This window comes from Suricata suricatta, chromosome 1 (assembly GCF_006229205.1).
Source record: "Suricata suricatta isolate VVHF042 chromosome 1, meerkat_22Aug2017_6uvM2_HiC, whole genome shotgun sequence".
NCBI lineage: Eukaryota > Metazoa > Chordata > Mammalia > Carnivora > Herpestidae > Suricata > Suricata suricatta.
The window spans coordinates 155,147,706-155,168,367 of NC_043700.1; the positions used below are offsets into that span (position 1 = coordinate 155,147,706).

General features: G+C 39.1%; 1 protein-coding gene across 7 annotated transcripts in view; it reads left to right on the forward strand.

Annotated features, from left to right (window-relative positions):
• FRYL (FRY like transcription coactivator) overlaps positions 1 to 20,662 on the forward strand; it is a 261,750-nt gene that overhangs the window by 163,938 nt on the left and 77,150 nt on the right. For 6 of the 7 annotated variants that reach the window (XM_029946008.1, XM_029945999.1, XM_029946032.1 and 3 more), the window contains 10 exons: positions 75 to 207; positions 2,899 to 3,006; positions 5,952 to 6,189; positions 7,265 to 7,450; positions 7,714 to 7,800; positions 8,891 to 9,159; positions 12,221 to 12,416; positions 13,159 to 13,283; positions 15,520 to 15,577; positions 17,782 to 17,873. In XM_029946008.1, coding sequence (XP_029801868.1) covers positions 75 to 207; positions 2,899 to 3,006; positions 5,952 to 6,189; positions 7,265 to 7,450; positions 7,714 to 7,800; positions 8,891 to 9,159; positions 12,221 to 12,416; positions 13,159 to 13,283; positions 15,520 to 15,577; positions 17,782 to 17,873 — 1,492 coding nt within the window. The remainder of the gene's footprint in view (positions 1 to 74; positions 208 to 2,898; positions 3,007 to 5,951; positions 6,190 to 7,264; positions 7,451 to 7,713; positions 7,801 to 8,890; positions 9,160 to 12,220; positions 12,417 to 13,158; positions 13,284 to 15,519; positions 15,578 to 17,781; positions 17,874 to 20,662) is intronic. The other variant, XM_029946024.1, reaches the window with a different exon arrangement.

Genomic DNA, 20,662 nt, shown 5'->3' on the forward strand with positions numbered 1-20,662 from the left:
TTTCTATGGGAAGTGCGTATGCCTGTTCTTGATCTCATTTCTGACATTTTGTAACCGTGAGATTTTCCCCCTAGGAATGTCAGTGTACTATCCTCAAGTGAGGAAAGCCTTAGACAGCATTCTCAGACATCTGGACAAAGAAGTTGGGAGACCAATGTGTATGACTAGCGTGCAGATGTCCAACAAGGAGCCCGAAGACATGATTACGTATGTAGGAAGCTCTTTCCCTTCGCTGCCATTTCAGTGTTCATAAAACAGGCCTATGCGATCGATCCTCGCTCGCCCCCTCGCCCTCCCCTCTGCAGCCATCCCGTATCGCCACCCGCCGCAGTTTGGGATCCCGGGATTCCTTCCCCGTGCTCAGTTGTATTCTTGGAAGTGCTGTTGTACCAGCGTAGATAGCAGAAGTCATCCTGGACCTGGTTAGCTGTCGGTGACAGGGCCCCATGCCCATTCCATGACCGATAGGTAAACCTGAGTCATCCTTGGTATGTGTGGGTGTGGTTGGTTTAGTAAGTCAAACACTTCCTCTTATTTCCAATAAATAAACAGAAAAGAAAACCTGAAGATCTCCTGGTAACAAAAGGTACCGAGGGGAATAACAAGGGGAGTAGTGTTTTCAAGACAGTGCCTCAGCCCCCTGGCCTCCTAGGCTCGTCACTGCTTGCCATCTGGCATCTTTTTCCTTAATGTCAGGGACTTTCTCCTCCGGAGGATGTATTGTATGGCAGTTACTTGTTTTATTTGCCAGTCGGTATCCACATATCCTGTAGTAAGGGAAGACTTTTTTTTAGATACGAATGTCTGCATTACAGGTGTTAGAACACCAAACTGGATATTTGATCTCTCAATTTAACTAATATGCAGTTAATTATATACTAGCATATACTGTCTCTGAGAACTTCTCTAGTGTTGACATTTTTGTTAATTAAAAAAAATTTTTTTTAATGTTTGTTTATCCTTGAGAGAGACAGAGATAGAGCGTGAGCAAGGAAGAGGCAGAGAGAAAGAGGGAGATACAGAATCCAAAATAGGCTCCAGGCTCTGAGCTTCCAGCATAGAGCCCGACACGGGGCTTGAACTCATGAACTGTGAGATCGTGACCTGAGCCAAAGTCAGACACCCAACCGACTGAGCCACCCAGGCCCCCCTCTAGGGTGGATATTTTTTCCCTCTGCATCACTTTCTCTGGAAAATCTTCATCACACCCACTTTCTTACTGGCCGAACGAGTCTGCCCTCACTGGGCTCCTCTGACTGTGTGCGTGGAGTCCGCCAACAGAACAATGCTGACATTCCTCGCCAGCTCTTTCCTCTGTAACTCCTGTGAAGTTGGATTCGAATTTCACTCCCAGAAATATCACTTCTCCTGTCTCTGCTGCACTTTAGTCTTTATTGGGCAGTTTCCTCCCTTGATCACTCATGTTTGTAAAATATCACTGAGTTTATCACTGGAAACCAGGAAACAATGTAGTTACACACTTTGCCCTCTGTGTGAATGAGTAACAAATGCTCAGGGACCAGTCACAACAGACTTGGAAAAAGTGACATGTTTGGGGGCGGGGGGCTCCATCTGGCTCAGGTGGAAGAGCATGCAACTCTTAGTCTTGGGGTCTTAAGTTTGAGCCCCATGTTGGGTGTAGAGATTACTTTAATAAATAAAACTTAAAAGAAAAAGTGACACGATTAGTCAGGGATTATGATGCACATCTGTTATTTACATAGTGATTTGCAGGGAAACTGGTATTATTTAACTGACTTGTAACTGAAATTCATGCATATTGGAACCAGCTAAAGAGAAGACAGACTGTAGAAAATCTCTAAGAGTAGATAGCAAGTCTTTGACCACTATGACGAATACTGACCCTAGTGCTTAAAACATCCAAATTCTGTTCTACATGATCATTTTTAGCCCACCTGAAAACAATTTGGATAAAATACACTAAGATCCTCGTCTTGAAATATAAACCAAAATAAAAACAAAATCCAGTGTATTAAGAGATTAGATATTTAAAGTAAAAATTTTAAAATCATTAAATAACTAGAAGAAAATATAGTAGAAATAAATTGTATCAAGGCTCTGGAGGAATCAAGATTTTCAAAACTGACATTTAATTCTGTAAAAATTTAAATATGTATATTTGTGCATGTGGGGGTGTGTGTGTGTATTCTGAAAATAAACTAAAAAGAATAGACACTACCAACAATGGAATATGAGAATGCCTGTTTTTTAAGACCCTCATTAATGTAAAATAATAAAGGAAAAAACATTTTTTATTGGAGCGCCTGGGTGGCTCAGTTCTTTTAGTGTCTGACTCTTGATTTTGGCTCAGGTCATAATCTCCTGGTTGTGAGATCAAGCTCCATGCTGAGTGCAGAGTCTGCTAAGATTCTCTCTCCCTCTCCCTCTGCCCCTTCCCAGCTTGTGCGCGCACTCTCTCTCTCTTTCAAAAAAAATTTTTTTTGTTAATTTTATAGGTTCCTAAAATAACCAATATTTGGTTATTTAATAAGCTCAATATTATTTATTATGACTTAGTAATTAAATATTCTTTATTCAAAGTTAGATATTGATTAAATTTAATTTAAAATAATTGTATTCTACATCATTTACTTAAATACTATATATTATTTAAACATAATCATTCCTGTAGTTTTCTAATTACTGAAAATCTTTTTGCTTGCTAGCTATGTTTTCTTTCCTGTTAACTCTTTATTTCCTTGTCTATTTATAAACTAATAATTATTTCCTGGATTTGTATGAATTCTTTTTATAGTAATTATATTAAACTTTTTTAGGGGGAGGGGACTCCTATTTTCTATAATTATTTTTCCAAGTTTGCTTTCATTGCCTAGCATATGTAATAAGCTTATAAATCCTGTTATATATTTTTTTCAGAGGGGAAAGAAAACCCAAAATTGATTTGTTTAGGACTTGTATTGCTGCTATTCCAAGGCTGATTCCTGATGGTATGAGCAGAACTGACCTCATTGAATTGTTAGCAAGGTAAATGAGAATCACTCTTTGCTCTGTTAATTTTTGCCTCTCTCAATCCCTTCAAATTTCAAATACACTCCTGTTACTGTTCTCACTAACGAAGTGATAAAGACGTGTTCAATACTTGATACACTTTCTGAACTGCCATTTTGTCTTTATGTTTTGTAAACCCATTCTCCCCACTCATTTTTAGCTTTTAAAGCTCTTTTGGATTCCTCTCTACAAATCCCACTTCTCAATTTCCTAGCTTTCCTTCTAGTATATTTCATAGGATTCGAATAGCATGTTATTCCTTAATAGATGTGTGAGGATGCCCATTAGGCGATGAACCCGTGTGAACTCTTCCAGAGCCACTTGTGTAGCTCCTGGGCTAGTGACCAGGTCTCGTTTTCACTTATTTCTCCTATTGCAGAGCATAGGGTTCAAGGTTTTGCTTCTCTTTCCTCTATTGGGTTTGTCGTGGCTTTATAAAATAATAACATGACAACCAAATTCAAATACTTGCTTCCAAAGCTAATTCTGAGTTGTGGTGAAGGCTTGCGGGAAGCTGCTCGATGTAGGGATCCCGTAGATAAGGGGGCAGGAAACGTGCCTCTGTGAAGGGGGAGATCCTAGGTGTTTCAGGATTTGCAGGGCATATGGCAGCATCGCAGCTCCTCCTCTCTGCAGCGCAGGGCAAAAGTAGCCACGGACCTCATGCAAAGGAGGGGGCGTGACCGTGTTCCCAGGAGCCTTGTGCAGTGTGGCCCTTGAGCCACAGTCCGCTTGCCCCCCTCTAAATGAAAAACCAGGTATAATGACTGTCACAGAGCAGTGATACTTGACGGTACTGAATGATGTTTACTCGCTGCAAAGCACGCACCAGGGACTTAAGTTAAATTTGCCGTGAACAGTTAATAGACTTCTCTAGCAACCCCTTTTACCTCCTCCATGAGAACTGTAGCATTGCACATGCCCATCACTAACTTGTCCTCAACCTTTGGGGATTGCCATCAAGATACAGGATGGTGTTTGTCTCCATGGAGAGCAAAGGAGTTACTTTGAAACTTTGTATTATGAGATACATTCATACCTTTCCACTCAATTTTTGCTGTGAATTGAAGAGTTACAAAGTTTATGTCAGCCTTCTGGAGGGAAAAGAGGTTTAATGACTTGTAGTGTTATTCTTGTAAAAACAGTAAACAGCTCTCATTCAGTTGCACTGTTTCTACTCCCCTTAATTTAACTCAGCAGCACCTTTGTGGCTAGTGGTCCCATATCCCCCCCACAACACTAAGCCCCCTCTAGAAAAGATAGGGATGGAGGACCCTAGTGAAGGGAGCAAACAGTGACAGCTTTGTGACTCGATTTACTTTGCTTCTTTTTCCTATGATACTCATATACTAATTAGCTTTTTTCAGCAGAAAGAAAGATTCTAGATTCTATTTTGTTCCCCATTTCAGTCATTTGGAATTGTGATGTCTAAATCTTGGGGGTTTTTTGTTTTGTTTTTTTAAAAAGCAAGTAAACAAAACATGCATTTATAGACCTGTATGTTACATCTACAGGCCTAAGGAAAGTTAATTCCTCTGCCTTAAATTAGCCAGGCTACACTGTTGTTCTCTACACAGCGGTTAACTCGTGCGTGTGTGGCCTGGGGTACACAGATAGGTGTAAGATGGGCGTGTGGATTTAAGGGATGTTGAGATAACCGTGGAAGTCAGCCCCGTGGAGACAGTCACTTCTTGCACAGTACCTCCCTCAGTGCCGCCGTCAGAGACAGAACACTGGGCTCGAGATCCTCAGTCCGACCCCCTCTGTCAGTTCTGATGTGCGGCTGTCACCACTGCCACTTCGGGCGGCTTACTTCCAGACTGTCTATAAACAGTTTTCTCTTTGGTCTCATTGCCAGTTGAAGGTGGCTTAGTGAAGACCAGAACTGAGTTCAGCAGGGTGAAGGCTATGATACCTCCTTCCACCTAAAGCACGCAGCTTTCCTCCTGTCAGTGAGAATGACTCCACGCCCCCAGCTTCCTGAGCATGTCCTTGTGGCACGTTCTTCATGTTACCCTCTTATCTTATTCGTTCAAGCGATTTCTAACACTGGTGGTCAGTCGCTAAATAATCTTCTTGAGCCCCAACTCAGAAACTTTTGCTCCCAGAGTATTCTCTATTAGTAGCTTCAGGACTGGGGCCGTCTTTTATGGTTTTCTTTTTTTTTCGTTCTCTTTATGTTCTGGTAAAATCCTTTAGCTTATATTACGTTCATGTCCGATTGTTTTGGTATCTCTAAAGGGAAATTTTATATAGCCTCCTCTATAATTTGCTTAGACTTAAACTCCCTTTAGGGACTTTGGTGTTAGATCAACCTTTGCCCCCCCTCATTCACAACCCCCCAGGTACACTTCATGTATGATATTACTGCAAAATCTACTCTCATGCTCACCTTCAAGAATTATTTCTGTTAACTTGATTTCATCTTGGTTTATTCTATTTTCTTGTTCACAGTCTTCTAATTTAACTGTAACCTCAGCAGCATAAAAAGGAGGACAAAGATAATCATGTTCTTTCCAATGATAGTAAAGGATTAAATAAAAGTGAAATAATGCTTAGATATTATATAATCAGATATAATTTTTGATTATGAGAAAACATCCAGCGTTTTAAGGATTAAAGAATTTTTTAAATGTAATTCTGATATGTCCATCTATATCTTTTAAAGTACATTTTCATTATGATCAAATTTACCTGAATTTTTTTTAGAAACACCAACTAATATTAGTAGATTCATGGTGTAAGCATGAGAATAACATAAGGGTGACTATGCCCAAAAAGCGAACATTGGTTCCCATCCTCATGCTTCTTACAGACCAGGGAAGAGGACACCTCTTTTTAAAGTTCTTAGTTTTAAGTTTTAGATGAAGATATGACTTGGAAGGTTCTGAGCTTTGCTAACGGAATTTTGTTCTTGGTAGGCTCACAATTCATATGGACGAAGAACTGCGTGCTCTGGCTTTCAATACCCTGCAGGCACTAATGCTTGATTTTCCAGATTGGCGGGAGGATGTTCTGTCAGGATTTGTTTATTTTATTGTTCGTGAAGTGACTGATGTCCATCCCACACTTCTTGATAATGCTGTAAAGATGTTGGTACAATTAATAAACCAGTGGAAACAAGCAACCCAAATGCATAACAAAAACCAGGACTCCCAGGTACCGGACTGCTTTGTTTTGTCCCTTTGTATGTGGTCCGTGGGAAATGGCCACAAGTCATGTCAATGTATGTTGGTTTTTCGAAAACTAAACATTTGATTGGTTTCATTTGCTTTGGAAGTGTTCATAATCCCTTAAATTAATGCTCCTTGCAGTTCAGATGTTAGAGTGTCCGTGTGTCCAACCTTCTTCCTTTCATAACAGTTGGTTCTGAATGAACGTAGAGAGGAGGGGCAGTTCTAGCTTACATTTAGGTTGCTTCCAGTACACTTAAAGCTGATATGATAACAATATTTGGGAGTATTCCATTTGAGTTATTTGATTGTTTTACCCATGGCACTAGTCCCTGCTTCACATATATAGTTTGTCTGCAACTTTACCATGAAAGGTACTCAACTTGTTGGTTTATATAATGTAGTACCCTAAAAGCGTGGAATTTTAGAGCAGGATCATCTAAATCAGTCTAGCTCTCAACCTGCAGTGAGTATCGAGAGGAGCCCGAGAATCCCTATTTCCAACAAGCTCTCAGGTGATGCCATGCTGCCAGCTGAATTCAGCTGGTCCAGTTCTGTCCCCTCCGTATCCACTTAGAAGTGTTGGGCCAAGAGTGATGAACAGTGTCAGCTCCACGTTTACAGAGTAGCCGGAGGATGCGAGCAGCTCCGTACAGAATTTGTATTTAGACTGCCAATTAAATGCTTTTAATCTGTGTGTTCATGGTTACATTTTTCTAATGTTTGTTTATTTTTGAGAGAGAGGGGGGGGGTGAACAGGAGAGGGACAGAGAGAGGGTAACAGAAGATCTGAAGCAGGCTCCACACTGTCAGCAGCGAGCCCAATGTGGAGCTCAAGCTCATGAACCAAACCACAAGATCATGACCTGAGCCAAAGCTCAACCGACTGAGCCACCCAGGGGCTCAGTGTTACATGTTTATGAATTAAATGTTATTTAAATTATTTGAGCTGAGGCAGACCTATAGCTATAATTTATGTAATTTGGTTTATTCTTTATTAATGGCTGTACTGGAATGTCTACATATATTATTTTATCTTTAACTTGTTTTTATTTTTCCAGCATGGTGTGGCTAATGGAGCTTCTCATCCCCCTCCACTGGAAAGGAGCTCGTATTCCAGCGTATTCCATGTGGTCGAAGGGTTTGCACTGGTCATTCTCTGTAGCAGTCGACCCGCCACTAGGAGATTAGCCGTCAGCGTCCTTAGAGAAATACGGGCTTTGTTTGCACTTTTGGAAATACCTAAGGTAAGATTTAGCTATATTCTTTAACTGTCTAATGAAAGTATGTAAAGACTATCCTATTATTCATTCTTATTCCATTTCTGTTCCTATCATGCAAGTATAATGTACAACGAAGTCTTTTTGACAGGGTCTAAACTATCCCACCTGCCTTCAATTCCATTTGTAACAAATAGTGCTAATGTGAAGTCTTTTTATGTTTTCTCGGGTTTGGCTACTTTTCTTAATCATTCGTAAATATTTTTAGACATATGCTTATTTTTTTTTAGGGTGATGATGAATTAGCCATAGATGTGATGGACAGGCTGAGCCCATCCATTCTTGAGAGCTTCATACATCTCACTGGAGCCGATCAGGTAACTGAGGATTTCATGCTGTGCAGTCTTGCCTTGGAACTTAAGCCACGCACATGTGCGTACATGAATTTCCCTTACAAATGGAACGCACTGGAAAGTATTTTATGCCCAATTAATTTGACTCATTAAGACGAAGAAAAACACTTTGTCAGCAAATGCAACTAAACTTTCTTAGTTGGGCTTGATTTTTTATAAAGGTCATCCATCAAAATTTCAAGATGGACATAAAAATAACCATCAAACTTTACTACTTGAAGTTTTTTTCTTCCCATTTGGAATACATGGACAAGGTTTCTGGGCTTTGAGTATAACACTTGGCTCATACAACTCACAACTCAATGTATAACCAAGGGAGATAGTAATACAGTTTTAAAAACCTAAGAGATAGATTATGAATCTGTTCAATTTAAGGAATTCTGCTTTCAATTATTAACTACAATTTATGCCAGCAAAAAAGAATAATGAATGACTCACTTCTCGTGCCTAAATCCATGCCTGGCTTATCGCGGGTACGTCTGTAAATATCTGTTGAATGATAGAGTTGAACCTCTGTTTAGTTTAAGACTCCATTTGTTTTTGTTTTTGTTGTTACTGTTTGACATATAATTTGCTCTGAAGGTAAATCTCTGTCTCTTCAGTACAATAGCTTGGAATATCATTGAACAAATATTGAAGAATATGTACATCTGTAGAGGAGTCTATTTTCCTGTCTCTTCTGCCTGTGTATATATAGGGCATCTCAGCATAAAGTTAATGGACCATTTTTCATTCCCTCGCAGCTTTAGTATGCCCATGAAAGTTGATTATTCATGTAAGTAGTGGTTCTTCACCTTTTTGGTTTATGGATCCTTTTGGGACTAATGAATGCTCTGGAATCTTTCTCCAGAAAAATGCATGTACACACGCACACACAAAAAAACTTTATATGCAATTTCAGGAACTCACTACTCCCTTAAGCCCTTCTTGGCCCTCATTATTGCCTCTGTTCTAGAAGCTACCAAGAGGCCACTATAGTTTAATGCAATCCATATGGCAGAACTCTGCAAGTTACTGAAATGTGTGATAATCCTTTGTTGTTTTCTCTACGCAGACTACTTTGCTGTATTGCCCTAGCTCGATTGATTTACAGACATTAGCAGAATGGAACTCTTCTCCTATCAGCCATCAGTTTGATGTGATCAGCCCGTCACACATATGGGTATTTGCACATGTGACCCAAGGCCAGGACCCATGGATTATAAGTCTCTCCAGTTTCTTAAAGCAAGAAAACCTTCCCAAACACTGCTGTACAGCTGTGAGCTATGCGTGGATGTTTGCGTACACAAGACTCCAATTATTGTCCCCACAGGTTGATATAAAGTACGTTGTTTTCCTAGTGTAAATTTTAAAATGTGTTGACTGTCAGTTTTTAAGTACATATTTGAAAGTTGTACACATTGAAAATTCCACAAATAAAGAACCAGCCATAATGTACTGATGTTTTAAGGGGGAAGATGAAAGATGTAAAGGATGTAGTCTCATAATCCCTTCATCCTTTTCATGTAATTCAGTCTCACCAAATTGTTGGTTTCCTAAATAGCACAGTGCTTGGTACACAGTATGTGTCTGATGAATCTATACCAAAGGAAAGAATTAAGGAGGAGAGGGCCTGGAGACCAGTGTAGGTCTGGGCATCCATAAGCGTATAGAGGAAGGGTGCATAGTGAAGAGACCCCAAGCACAGCGACCTTACCTTTCCTGATGACATAATAAGGAAGGCCATCTGCTGATAGGGACTAGTGGTGATGGCACTGGGGATAATGGTCAAGATTTGGAATAACTGATGATGCGATAGGGCATTGAACAAGGTCATCATAAACTGCAGTTAATTTCTTCTTGCTCTTAAGTATAGTATTTTTTTTATAGTTTATTGTTTTCCATATAACACCCAGTGCTCCTCCCCACAAGTGCCTTCCCCTATGACCATGACCTCTTCCCCTCTCCCCCTCCCCCTTCAGCCCTCAGTTTGTTTTCAGTATTCAAGAGTCTCTCATGCTTTGCCTCCCTCTCTCTCCCTAACTCTTTTTCCCCCTCCCCATCATAAAAGCAATTTATGAAAAGCCCACAGCTAATATCATCCTCAATGGGGAAAAACTGAGAGCTTCCCCCCTGAGATCAGGAACATGACAGGGGTGTCCACTCTCACCAGTGTTGTTTAACATAGTGTTGGAAGTCCTAGCATCAGCAATAAAAGGCATCAGAATTGACAAAGATAAAGTCAAATATAGTATTTTTGAACCTGAATTCGAGTTCCTGATTTCCCTTTATCCAGTACTCCATTCATCAGATCTCATGGAATGAGGCCTCTCATCATATAAGTTGCCCATTTAAACCCAACACTTGGACAAACCTGACACCTCAGGGTCATGAAAGGCTCTCCAAATCTGACTCTAGTCTGTACTTCTTCCCTTACTTTCGGTCATTGCTGTCCGTGTGTTCTTATGTTAGAACCACACAAACTTCTCCAAGTTCACTGCATGTGTCTACAGTTCCCACTCTCTGAGTTTTTGTTCACATGAACCTAGAATGTCTTTTGTCTTCTCTGTCTTCTGCATGTTGATATCTGCTGTAGCTCAAATTCCACCTTCTTTTTAAAGCCTTCTCTTACATCTCCAACCCGGAATAATCATTCCTCCTTGTGGATTAGAATAGGGGTATTTCTGGTATTTCTGTAGGTGGACCCATGCTTATTATATATCTACGTAGATGCTCAGGTATTACGTATCACATGTTATTTATTTAGTGCAAATTGGCACTTGCCAGCTTGCATAACGTTTATGACCTTATCTTAGCCTCCCCTGATTACCTTGTTTTAAATTAGAAGCTCCTCTCCTACTACCCTTCTCTATCTCCTCTCTCGTTTTTCATCATAGTTGGGATCATCTGACATTATTTTATTCATTTCCGTATTGTATATCTTCCACAGTACTCATGATGGTAGTGATATTTTTTTAAGTTTATTTTTATTTATTTTTGTGAGAGAGAGAAAGAGCCAGAGAGGGGCAGAAAGAGAGGGTGAGAGACTCCCAAGCAGGCTCTGTGCTATCAGCACAGAGAGGGATGCAAGGCTCAGACTCCTGAACAGAGAGATCATGACCTAAGCCAAGATCAAGAGTTAGTCATCCAAGAAACTGAGCCACCCAGGCCAGGAGCCCTGCTGGTAGTGATGTTTCACAGGGTTGTTTTATTTTGTTTTTACTGCTACCACAATATTTTCTAAAATAGTAAAACACTCTTGATGAATTAAAGAAGTGGTATGTTTGCTTTGCTTATCTTAATATATAAATGTACTGGGGCGCCTGGGTGGCTCGGTTGGTTGAGTGTCCGACTTTGGCTCAGATCACAATCTCATGGTTTGTGAGTTCGAGCACTGCTTTTGACTCTGTGCTGACAGCTCAGGGCCTGGAGCCTGCTTTGGATTCTGCAACTCCCTCTCTCTGCCTCTTCCCTGCCGGCACACCCTCTGTCAAAAATAAATACACATCAGTAAAAAATTAAAAAATATATATATAAATGTACTGAAGCCAAGGACTATGTGTTAGTATTTTTGGTTTTGTTTTACTCTCGGCCCATAATCCCAGCAGAATTTTGGTGTTTGCAACGATGTGTGGAATTGTTCCAGCGTATTTCATTGGTCTAATGTTTCAAGACAGAAATTTGACAGAAGGCCTTAAAAATGTAGATACCCTTTTGATGACGCAATTTCATTTTTAGGAGTTGACCCAAGAGAATAATTAAATTTTTCTATTGTTAAGCGTATATTGAAATGTATAGTATTATGTATGATGGGGGGAAATTGCTATTAGTTAAACTGCCCAGTAATGAAAATTTAAACAAAACCTGATAATCTTTATAGTAATATGGCATACAGTCCTCAAAAATGGTATCGCAGAAGTATAGTCATTCAGTGGAAGATGTTCAAACACATGTTAAGTACATATAAGCACAAAACAAAAAAACCAGTGTTGTTCAGTTTTTGTAAGTTAAAAGAGATCTATTCAACATGTTTGTATACGAATTGAAATGTGTAAAAGAATAGACAGTGCTTATTTTGATGGGTGATCAAAGGGGATTTTCATGGTTGGTTTGTTTTTACATTGAGCGTATATATAAGTTGCAAAATGTGATCTGATAAAATATTAACTTCGGTCACAAGAACAACAGATGAGGTTAAGATGATACTATGTTTTAATGTTCAGTCAGATATTTTCTGCATTTATGTCTAACACCATTCCCACAGGGAGTTAGCCATCATAGCATAGCACTTTATGGTAACCATCTCCCCTAAATTGATAGAGTTTAGCTTTAGTTCAAGGAAGCTTCAAGAAATGTCATGTTATTTATATCTCCCTGTGTCCCTCGCTCTTCCCCCCCACCTCAGCAGCCCCGTCAATGCTAAGAAAGTGAACAGCACCACAGGCAGTGACTCCTACATCGGCCTGTGGAGAAACTACCTGCTCCTTTGCTGCAGTGCGGCGACCTCCGCCACCTCCTCAGCGTCCGCCGGGTCTGTGAGGTGCTCTCCTCCCGAGACGCTGGCGTCTACCCCCGACAGTGGCTACGGCATCGATTCCAAAGTAAGGCTTCCCACCCGGCCACCGAGTTGGAGCGGTACCGTGAAATAATGTTCTTAGAGTTTCTTTCCCAGGACAGTGAAGGAATTTGGTTGAAAAGTGGATTACTTGTACTGATGATGAAAGTGGTTCAAGAAATCGCAGGACGGTAGACTCCTTGTTGAAGTCAGTTTCATTCATATATATGTGTGTATATAGACGCACAAACCTCGTACTGGTAGAGGGTCGTGCTCATTAAATTCATCATGATGAATTCAAGAAATACCTTTGCAGAATTTCCCTAAATTATGTAGTGATACAGACAATAGTTGATAATAACAGTTCTGTAGTCTTCATGCTGTGACACACAATATTGTGAAGCGGTGGAAGAAAATTTAGGATACTTCTAAGACCTGGGTATCTTTCTTTAACACCCGTGACTCTTGTAGAAGTAATTTTTTTAGATTGGTTTTTATGGATCAAAAGACATAGACTATCAGATGGAGGGAGTCAGCCTATTTAATGATGGTAAGTGTCTGTAAGAAGTTAGGAGACTCGTAGGGCCCTGCTTCTTTTAATGAACTTGCAGTGAACCACTGGAAAAATCATTTATTGTTTTTAGATGACGTACATGACGGGAATTTTGAAGTCCCATTCACAGTAAAATTTCATCTGTCCGTGGCCCTTGATGAAATATTGATGAAGTTTGTCAATTATTTATGAGGTGTACTGTCATTAATGGCTGCTATAAATATTTTTTTTTCAGATTATCGGCATCCCATCCCCTTCATCCTTGTTTAAGCACATAGTTCCAATGATGCGCTCTGAGAGCATAGAAATCACAGAATCCCTTGTTCTAGGTCTTGGCAGGACCAACCCAGGAGCTTTTAGGTAATTATTTTCATATGCGTTCTCTGTGCACTAACCTAGCAAATGTACTGTTGGAGAGAAGGTGTGACAGAGAACTTACCATCAGGGCAGTTCATATCAGTCCTGACGTTTACTGGGTAACTAGCCACGTGACATTTAATGAGTCCTTTAATATCTCTGGTCCTTTATTTCTTCATTTTGATTGAACAAGTAAAAATTACCCAATGTTCTTCACAGAATTACTGCGAAAATCACATATCTTTGTACAAATAGGCTCTACAAATGATAAAATGCCATGTAAATTTTTAATACTTTTCTACCTATTCACATAGTGATGTGATTATTTCCCAGTTTTTGTTTATTGGCGAAAACTATAACTTTTCCTGTTCTTCTGCAAGAGAATTAGGTTCTTTTTAAAGGAAATATTTACATATATATCTTACATCATTCTTGATGTTTATTATATATATAATAAAAAAATCCCTCATTTTTGCCTGAGATTCTGCTTGGCCATTGCCTTCCCTGCTGGGCCTTGCGTTTATTCCTTTGACATTGTCCTCCATTGATCTCAGGGGATGTTTGATGTTTTCTCTCTCACATAACACATCCAGCAGAGACTAGGTTAGCTAATTATTATGTGTCTGTATTTGTAGGGTGGCATTCATCATCAGTGAAATTTTGGAAGCTTATTTTATGACAACTAAATACATTATTGTGCTAATAGAAAAAATGGGATCCACAGATGATCTCAGCTTCTTAAAAAACAAATTCTCATAAAGAGAAACAATCCTCAGGCAAACACTTTAAATATCTGCAGTAGTTTCCACAGATCTTGAAATTGTGGATACATTGTATTTTCTTATTATCCTTTTTTATTTTCCCAGTTATCCACAATGAGCACAAGTCATAATATAAGCAAAGATAAAATTATCGTTTTCCTGAAGTTCATACCCTTTAACTCATTAATGCTGTTTATAAGAATTAATCCCTTTTTAAAAATGTTTTTATTTATTTTTGAGAGACAGAGAGCGACAGTACAAGCAGGGGAGGGTCAGAGAGAGAGGGAGATACAGAATCCAAAGACAGGCTCCAGGCTCTGAGCCAGCTGTCAGCACAGAGTCTGATGCAGGGCTCAAACCCACGAACCGTGAGATTATGACCTGAGCCAAAGTCTGGCGCTTAACTGGCTAAGCCACCCAGGTGCCTCTATAAGAATTAATCCTAAGGAGATAATCAGAAATGAAGACAAAGATGTTCACTGAGGCAGTATTTATAATGACAAAAATTAAATAAAATTGGGGCACCTGGCCAGTTCAGTTGGTAGAACATGTGCCTGTTGATCTCAGGGTTGTAAGTTCAAGCCCCACATTAGTTGTAGAGATTACTTAAAATCTTTAGGTGCACCTGGGTGGCTCAGTCTATTAAATGTCCAACTTCGGGTCAAGTCATAGTGTCACAATTTGTGAGTTCAAGCCCCGCATCAGGCTCTGCGGCGACAGCTTGGGATTCTCTGTCTCTTTCTCTCCCTCTCTATCAAAAATAAACATTTGAAAAAATTTTTTTAGGATCTTCTGGGTGGCTCAGTCGGTTAAGTGTCCGACTTCAGCTCAAGTCACAATCTCAGGGTTCATGGGTGCAAGCCCCATGTCAAGCTCTGTGCTGACAGCTCAGAGCCTAGACCCTATTACAGAATCTGTGTATCTCTCTCTCTCTGCCCTTCCCCTGCTCGAGCTCTGTCTCTCTCAAAAGTAAATAAACATTAAAACATAATAATAATAAATAAATAACTTCAAAATCTTCTAAAAAATTATGTAACATTTAATGAATCATTAATAAATGAAAATGGTTAGGAAGATTGTGGTATCCCCCTAAAACAGAATACTATGAATAAACTAATGGCATGTGAAAGTCATTATGCTAACGTTAGTGGGGAAAAGACACCATCTTATATATAACAGGGTTTCAACTATATAAAATGTGCGTGGGCTGCAAAATGATAGAACAACAATCTTAACAGTACTCACCTCTGCAAGTTCAAATAAGTGGTCTATCCCATTTTTTCCTGCCTTCCAAATATTCTACCGTGTGCATATGTTCTTCTGTAACCAAAACAGAACAATATGGATTGCATTTAAAAACAGTAGAATTAGGATTAACACTTGACATTTCACATCACTGTATTAGTGTTTACATATTTGCACATTAGATTATATCTGTTCAGCAGTTAATTTAAAAATGTATATAATTTTTCTTCTAGGGAACTAATAGAGGAATTGCATCCCATAATTAAAGAAGCACTCGAAAGAAGGCCAGAGGTAAGCTGTGTAGTTTTCTACCGTTAAATATTTATTTGGCAGGTACTTGTCTATTCTATACATTATATCCAAAGTTAGAAATTGAGAAGTAAATATGTGAAAGATCATCTAAAAGCAGTTTTCAACATTTTTTGAATATATAGAACTCTGTTTCTCCCCCTCACAGAGATCTTTACGCAGAAACTCATTTTATAAAAGATATTACATTGCTATGACAAAAGTGAGGACAATCAGGGTTGCCAGAAAGCAAACTTTTGTAAATGGCCAGATAGTAAATATTGTCACCTTTGCAGGTCCTAATGTCTCCATTGCAACTGTTCGGTTTTGTTGCGTGGACTACTAAACAAAGGGGCGTGGCTATATTCCAGTAAAATTTTAGTTAGACAGCAGTGGGCCAGATTTGGCCTGTGAAGTCCATGTTTTGCCAACCCTAGGTTTATGGTCCCAAATCTATAGTTTTATGTCAGGTCCTGAGCAACTTTTAGAAGCTGCAGGTCCAGTGGGACCAGCAAATATGCAAACCATAACTATAATGATGTATTATGCACTTGAATAAAGTCGCAGATAAGCGGTTGTACAAACTGTAGAAAAGAAAGCCTCTCGGCCTCTGCCTGTGGGGGGAAAGCAGGCGTGAAGCACCAGTATTTGAGGTGAAGTTTGATGTGTGTTCCCTGGTAGATAAGCCAGGGGAAGGCATTCTAAGCAGAGAAATAGCTTTTGCAAACTTTACGAGAGAACTTGGGCATTGCAGAGTCTTTTCCACGGTTATATTATGGAGAAAGTGATTGTGCCGCAAAGCCAAGGAAGAATGATCTCATGACAGACTCCTTGTTTCCACTTTTCCCAGCAGACCAGTGGTTACCATATGGCACAGGCATCTATGCCTGGAGAGCTTCCTAAAAATTGTAGCTCTCTGGGCCTGTTGACTGAGAATCCCTGGAATGGAGCCCAGAAATCTTTTAAAAACCACCTTAGATGAGCCTGGTGTAAAAGTCTGAGAATCACTGCTATTAATGTCACTGAGGAATTCAAACAGGAGAGGGAGATGGGGACAATAGCTACTCTTTAGAAACTTGAATAATTATTTCCTTTCTTTAGGTGGAGTAGTTGTAGTATCCCCATTTAGTAACCGATCAGACTTTTGTTTCAGAATGATCAAGTTGATTACAGTATAGGATGAAAGTTATAGGATTATTAGACAAAAATGGAAATGGAAACAAAATTAAGTATCAATCTTTACACTTCGGAATTTCAAGGGAAAGAAGTCATTATACTAAGTGAATAGACAACCATGTGCCTTGAATGTAAGATATATTTTGAGTGCTGTAGATTCACAATCTCTATAGAGACAAAGTGAAAACAAGTCAATTAAAGTTTGTCAGAAATCCACAAAGGTGTTTAGAAACCATCCTGTTCAGTGTAAATTGCTGTACACTTTATAGAGAGTGAAAAGAACTAGTAAATGTGATGAACTGGTTATCAGCAAATTGGCCTGCTAATGGTGGCAGGAAACTGGATTTTGTAGGTTTCCAGATAGTTCTGTATTGTGAAAATCACATCATAGTGACATAAGTGAGCAATAGAAGAAAGTGATCAGCAGATCTGTCTCTTCCTACTACCTGGGTTCCCCCTGGAAGCAGAACCCAGTGGAGACGGTACAGCTAGTATAAACTAGCCATTAGTAGTTTGGCTCTAGTAAGGCAGATTTATTCATACCATAATGATCAGATAAATTTTTTCTTTTATTTATAGTGTTTGTGTCAAAATTAATTATTGAGTGGAAAACTTTGGCATGAGCAACGTCTGTGGGGCTTCGTCATTCCCCCTTTTGTTCTTTCCCTGCGCTCCTGTTATATTTGGGGGAATATCTTAGAGATTCTTTAGCATTCAGTGAGAACAGTTGACTAACTGCTTCAGTTCTTCTAAAGTTGTCAGATTAGCAAATCACCTATAAGTAACTGTAAAGTAACTATAGGATTTTATTTCCCTCCCACACAAGGGGTATTGCCATGTAAACTGTCACGGGATTTTATTTGGCTCATTAATTTCAAACCATCTGCACGTCTCTCTGAGTCAGCGGCCACTAGGCCGCTTGAAGCCTGCACTCCACAAACAAAATAATCACAATGTGCCCTACAACCCCAAGTTCACCATCATCTTCCCTGAAGGACTTTTACTTAATAATCTTTCTGTCTTTGGAATAGAATATGAAACGGCGCAGGCGTCGAGATATTTTACGAGTACAACTGGTACGAATATTCGAACTGCTGGCAGATGCTGGTGTCATTAGTCACAGGTCAGTATTCGATTTTGATTTGTAAAACTTTGGAATGATTAGGGTATATTATTTTTTTTTCTCTTATGAAATATATAAAAACAGAAAAGCACTTTTGTAACAACAATAAAAAACTGCAATGCTGTGAGCATTATTTGCCAGTCCATCCAGTATTAACCAGTAGCTAAAAAACGTATTGAAAAATCTACCACTAGTACTAGATTGCTTCGGGCAAAAATTGGGTCTGACATTCCTTTGATTTTTGTAGGAAGCTAGTAACTCAGCAAGTGGACAGTAGCCTTTTTTTGTGACTAAGTTAACTGTATCTTATCTCGTTTTAAAGATGTATTTCTTTTGGATTGTAAAATCGTGTGTATATATATATATATATATATACACACACACACACACACACACACACACATATATATGCTATATATATAGGCTAAACACTATAAAGTTTACAGATTTATTCCAATCAACTATTAATCTGCCCTATTGGGGAAAATTACAAAATCCATGAACATAAATCATAATTCTTAACTTTTCATCCTTCACTGTGAAGACATAAAACCTGGAGTTATTGTTAGGATAAAGGCATTTTGACGCTAAGACCAGCCCCTCGAGGAAAATTCCATCAGCTTTGGGTTGAGAACTATTTCCTTAGGAAGGGTAATGGTGTTGCCTGACTTTTTATTGAAGGAGGGGAAAAAAAAGAGATCCGATCGAGTCCAACGAAAAGGTTACTGAAAAGAGATCTTGAGGAAGAAAGAATGCTAATGAGCTAGTGCAGTATTGTTACTGATATGTTTGTCCTGCTTGTTTCTGAGTACCTCCTCCCTTTCATGGTTTGCATCAAATGCTTTGGACAAGTGCCTTCAAAACAGCTTTAATAAAAGAGAATTTAAACCACTGATTCCCTTTTTCCTTATAGTAAATGAAAAGCATTTTCTTTTTTTTTTTTTTTGTCCTACCCAAAAATAAAACAGTGGATGTTAGGAAAAGAGAATTTGAAACATGCAAAAACTCAACCGCCTAATACGTATCTCGATCTTTTCCCTTTTTATTGCTTTTAATGTATGTTAATGAATGAAGAATCTTTGGTGCTATTTTGGGGAAGCTGCAGGATGGTAGTGTACTAAAAATTTAATTACAAAAGCTGTACTCACCACTGAGAAGTAATGGTTTTGAACACAGTTATGCTTTTGGTTTTGTTTGGTTGTTTTTTAAAGAGAAAGTAATACTATAATGCTGTTGCTATTAAGGACTTTTAATTTCCTTGACTGAGGCAAGAAAGATGAATTCTGAATGCAAAGAAGGCAGGGCTTTGTTTCCTTCCTTGAGCCAATTTTGTGTGCCCCGTGCCTAAGAGGTACTCAGTGAATAGTTGTTAAATGAATGAATGTTTTATTCTGGGTCAGGTTGCAGTCTATTAAATTGGTTTCCCATCCGGTAATAAATCATGACTCAGAAATTAAAACCACTCGTTTAAGGAAGATAGGGAAACTTAAAAAAAAAAAAAAAAAAGGCTCCTGGGTGGCTCAGTCATTAAGCATCTGACTTCAACTCAGGTCATAATCTCGTGGTTCTTGAGTCCCAGTTCCACATCAGGTGAGCTGAGCCCCACTCCGGTGAGCTCTCTCTCTCTCTCTCTCTCTCTCTCTCTCTCGGCCCCTCCCCGCCCTCCTTCCGCTCTCTCTCTGGCCCTCATGGGGTTCTCTGTCTCTGTCTCTCTCTGTCCTTCTCTCACTTGCACCTTTTCTTTATCAAAAAAAAGGGATGGGGGACATTCATTATGAATTCATTCAACATATTATTGTAGACTGGTATTTTTAAGATGCTATGATACCACTGTGATTCCTTACTCTTATTTTCATGGCTTTAAGATGTTTATTTTTTTTTTTATTTTCTTTTAATGTTTACTTATTTTTGAGTGAGTGAGTGTGAGAGAGAGAGAGGGTGAAGGGCAGAGAGAGAGAGGAAGACACAGAATCCAAAGCCGACTCCAGGCTCTGAGCTTGTCAGCACAAAGACTGATGTGGGGCTCGAACTCATAGACCATGAGATCATGTCCTGAGCCAAAGTCAGATACTTAGCTAACTGAGCCACCCTTGCTCCCCTATCGTGTTTATAGGAAGCTCTTCACAACTATTAAACATTATTTTTACTTTCAAAATCATGTGTTTTAGAAGAACTTTTCAAATATAGCAAGGAAAAGCTGATCAAAATAAATACAAGTGTAACAGCTAATCATGGATATAGCAGTTAATGGTTTCACAATCCTCTCTTATACAGTAACTCATTTACAGTCTTACTAAAATGCTCTGAGGTAGCTACTGGTCAGATCCTTCATAAGCGATGGCACAAGACCAGAACCCAAGACTTCTGACCAAATGAGCCCTTCCGGTCTGTAGTTTCTAGGCAAAGAGCCCTTGCCTCAGGGAAAAAAATTACGGCAGAGTTTTGAGGCAACTCCGTGGGTATTAGAAGACTTGAAAACTAGCACTCATACTTAATTCTCTTAAAGTTTTGTATCCTTTGTACTACCTGTTTTAGAATCTTGCTAATGGGTAGTTGATTATGCAAAGGCATGATATAAATATGCATGGCAACTAGGAGAATATATAGAACTAGTCTTTCTTTCTACCCTTCTGAACTGATCCTTCCTGTCCCATATGCCTTATTTCCTTATTTTGAAAAGCTATATATTTTGCCAGAGAAGGAATAACATTCAGCACTCAGAATAGTTGACTAAAAGCAGATGTGGAATTGAATAATATAAATTGCAGTAATTTCTTGACTAAGAAGCA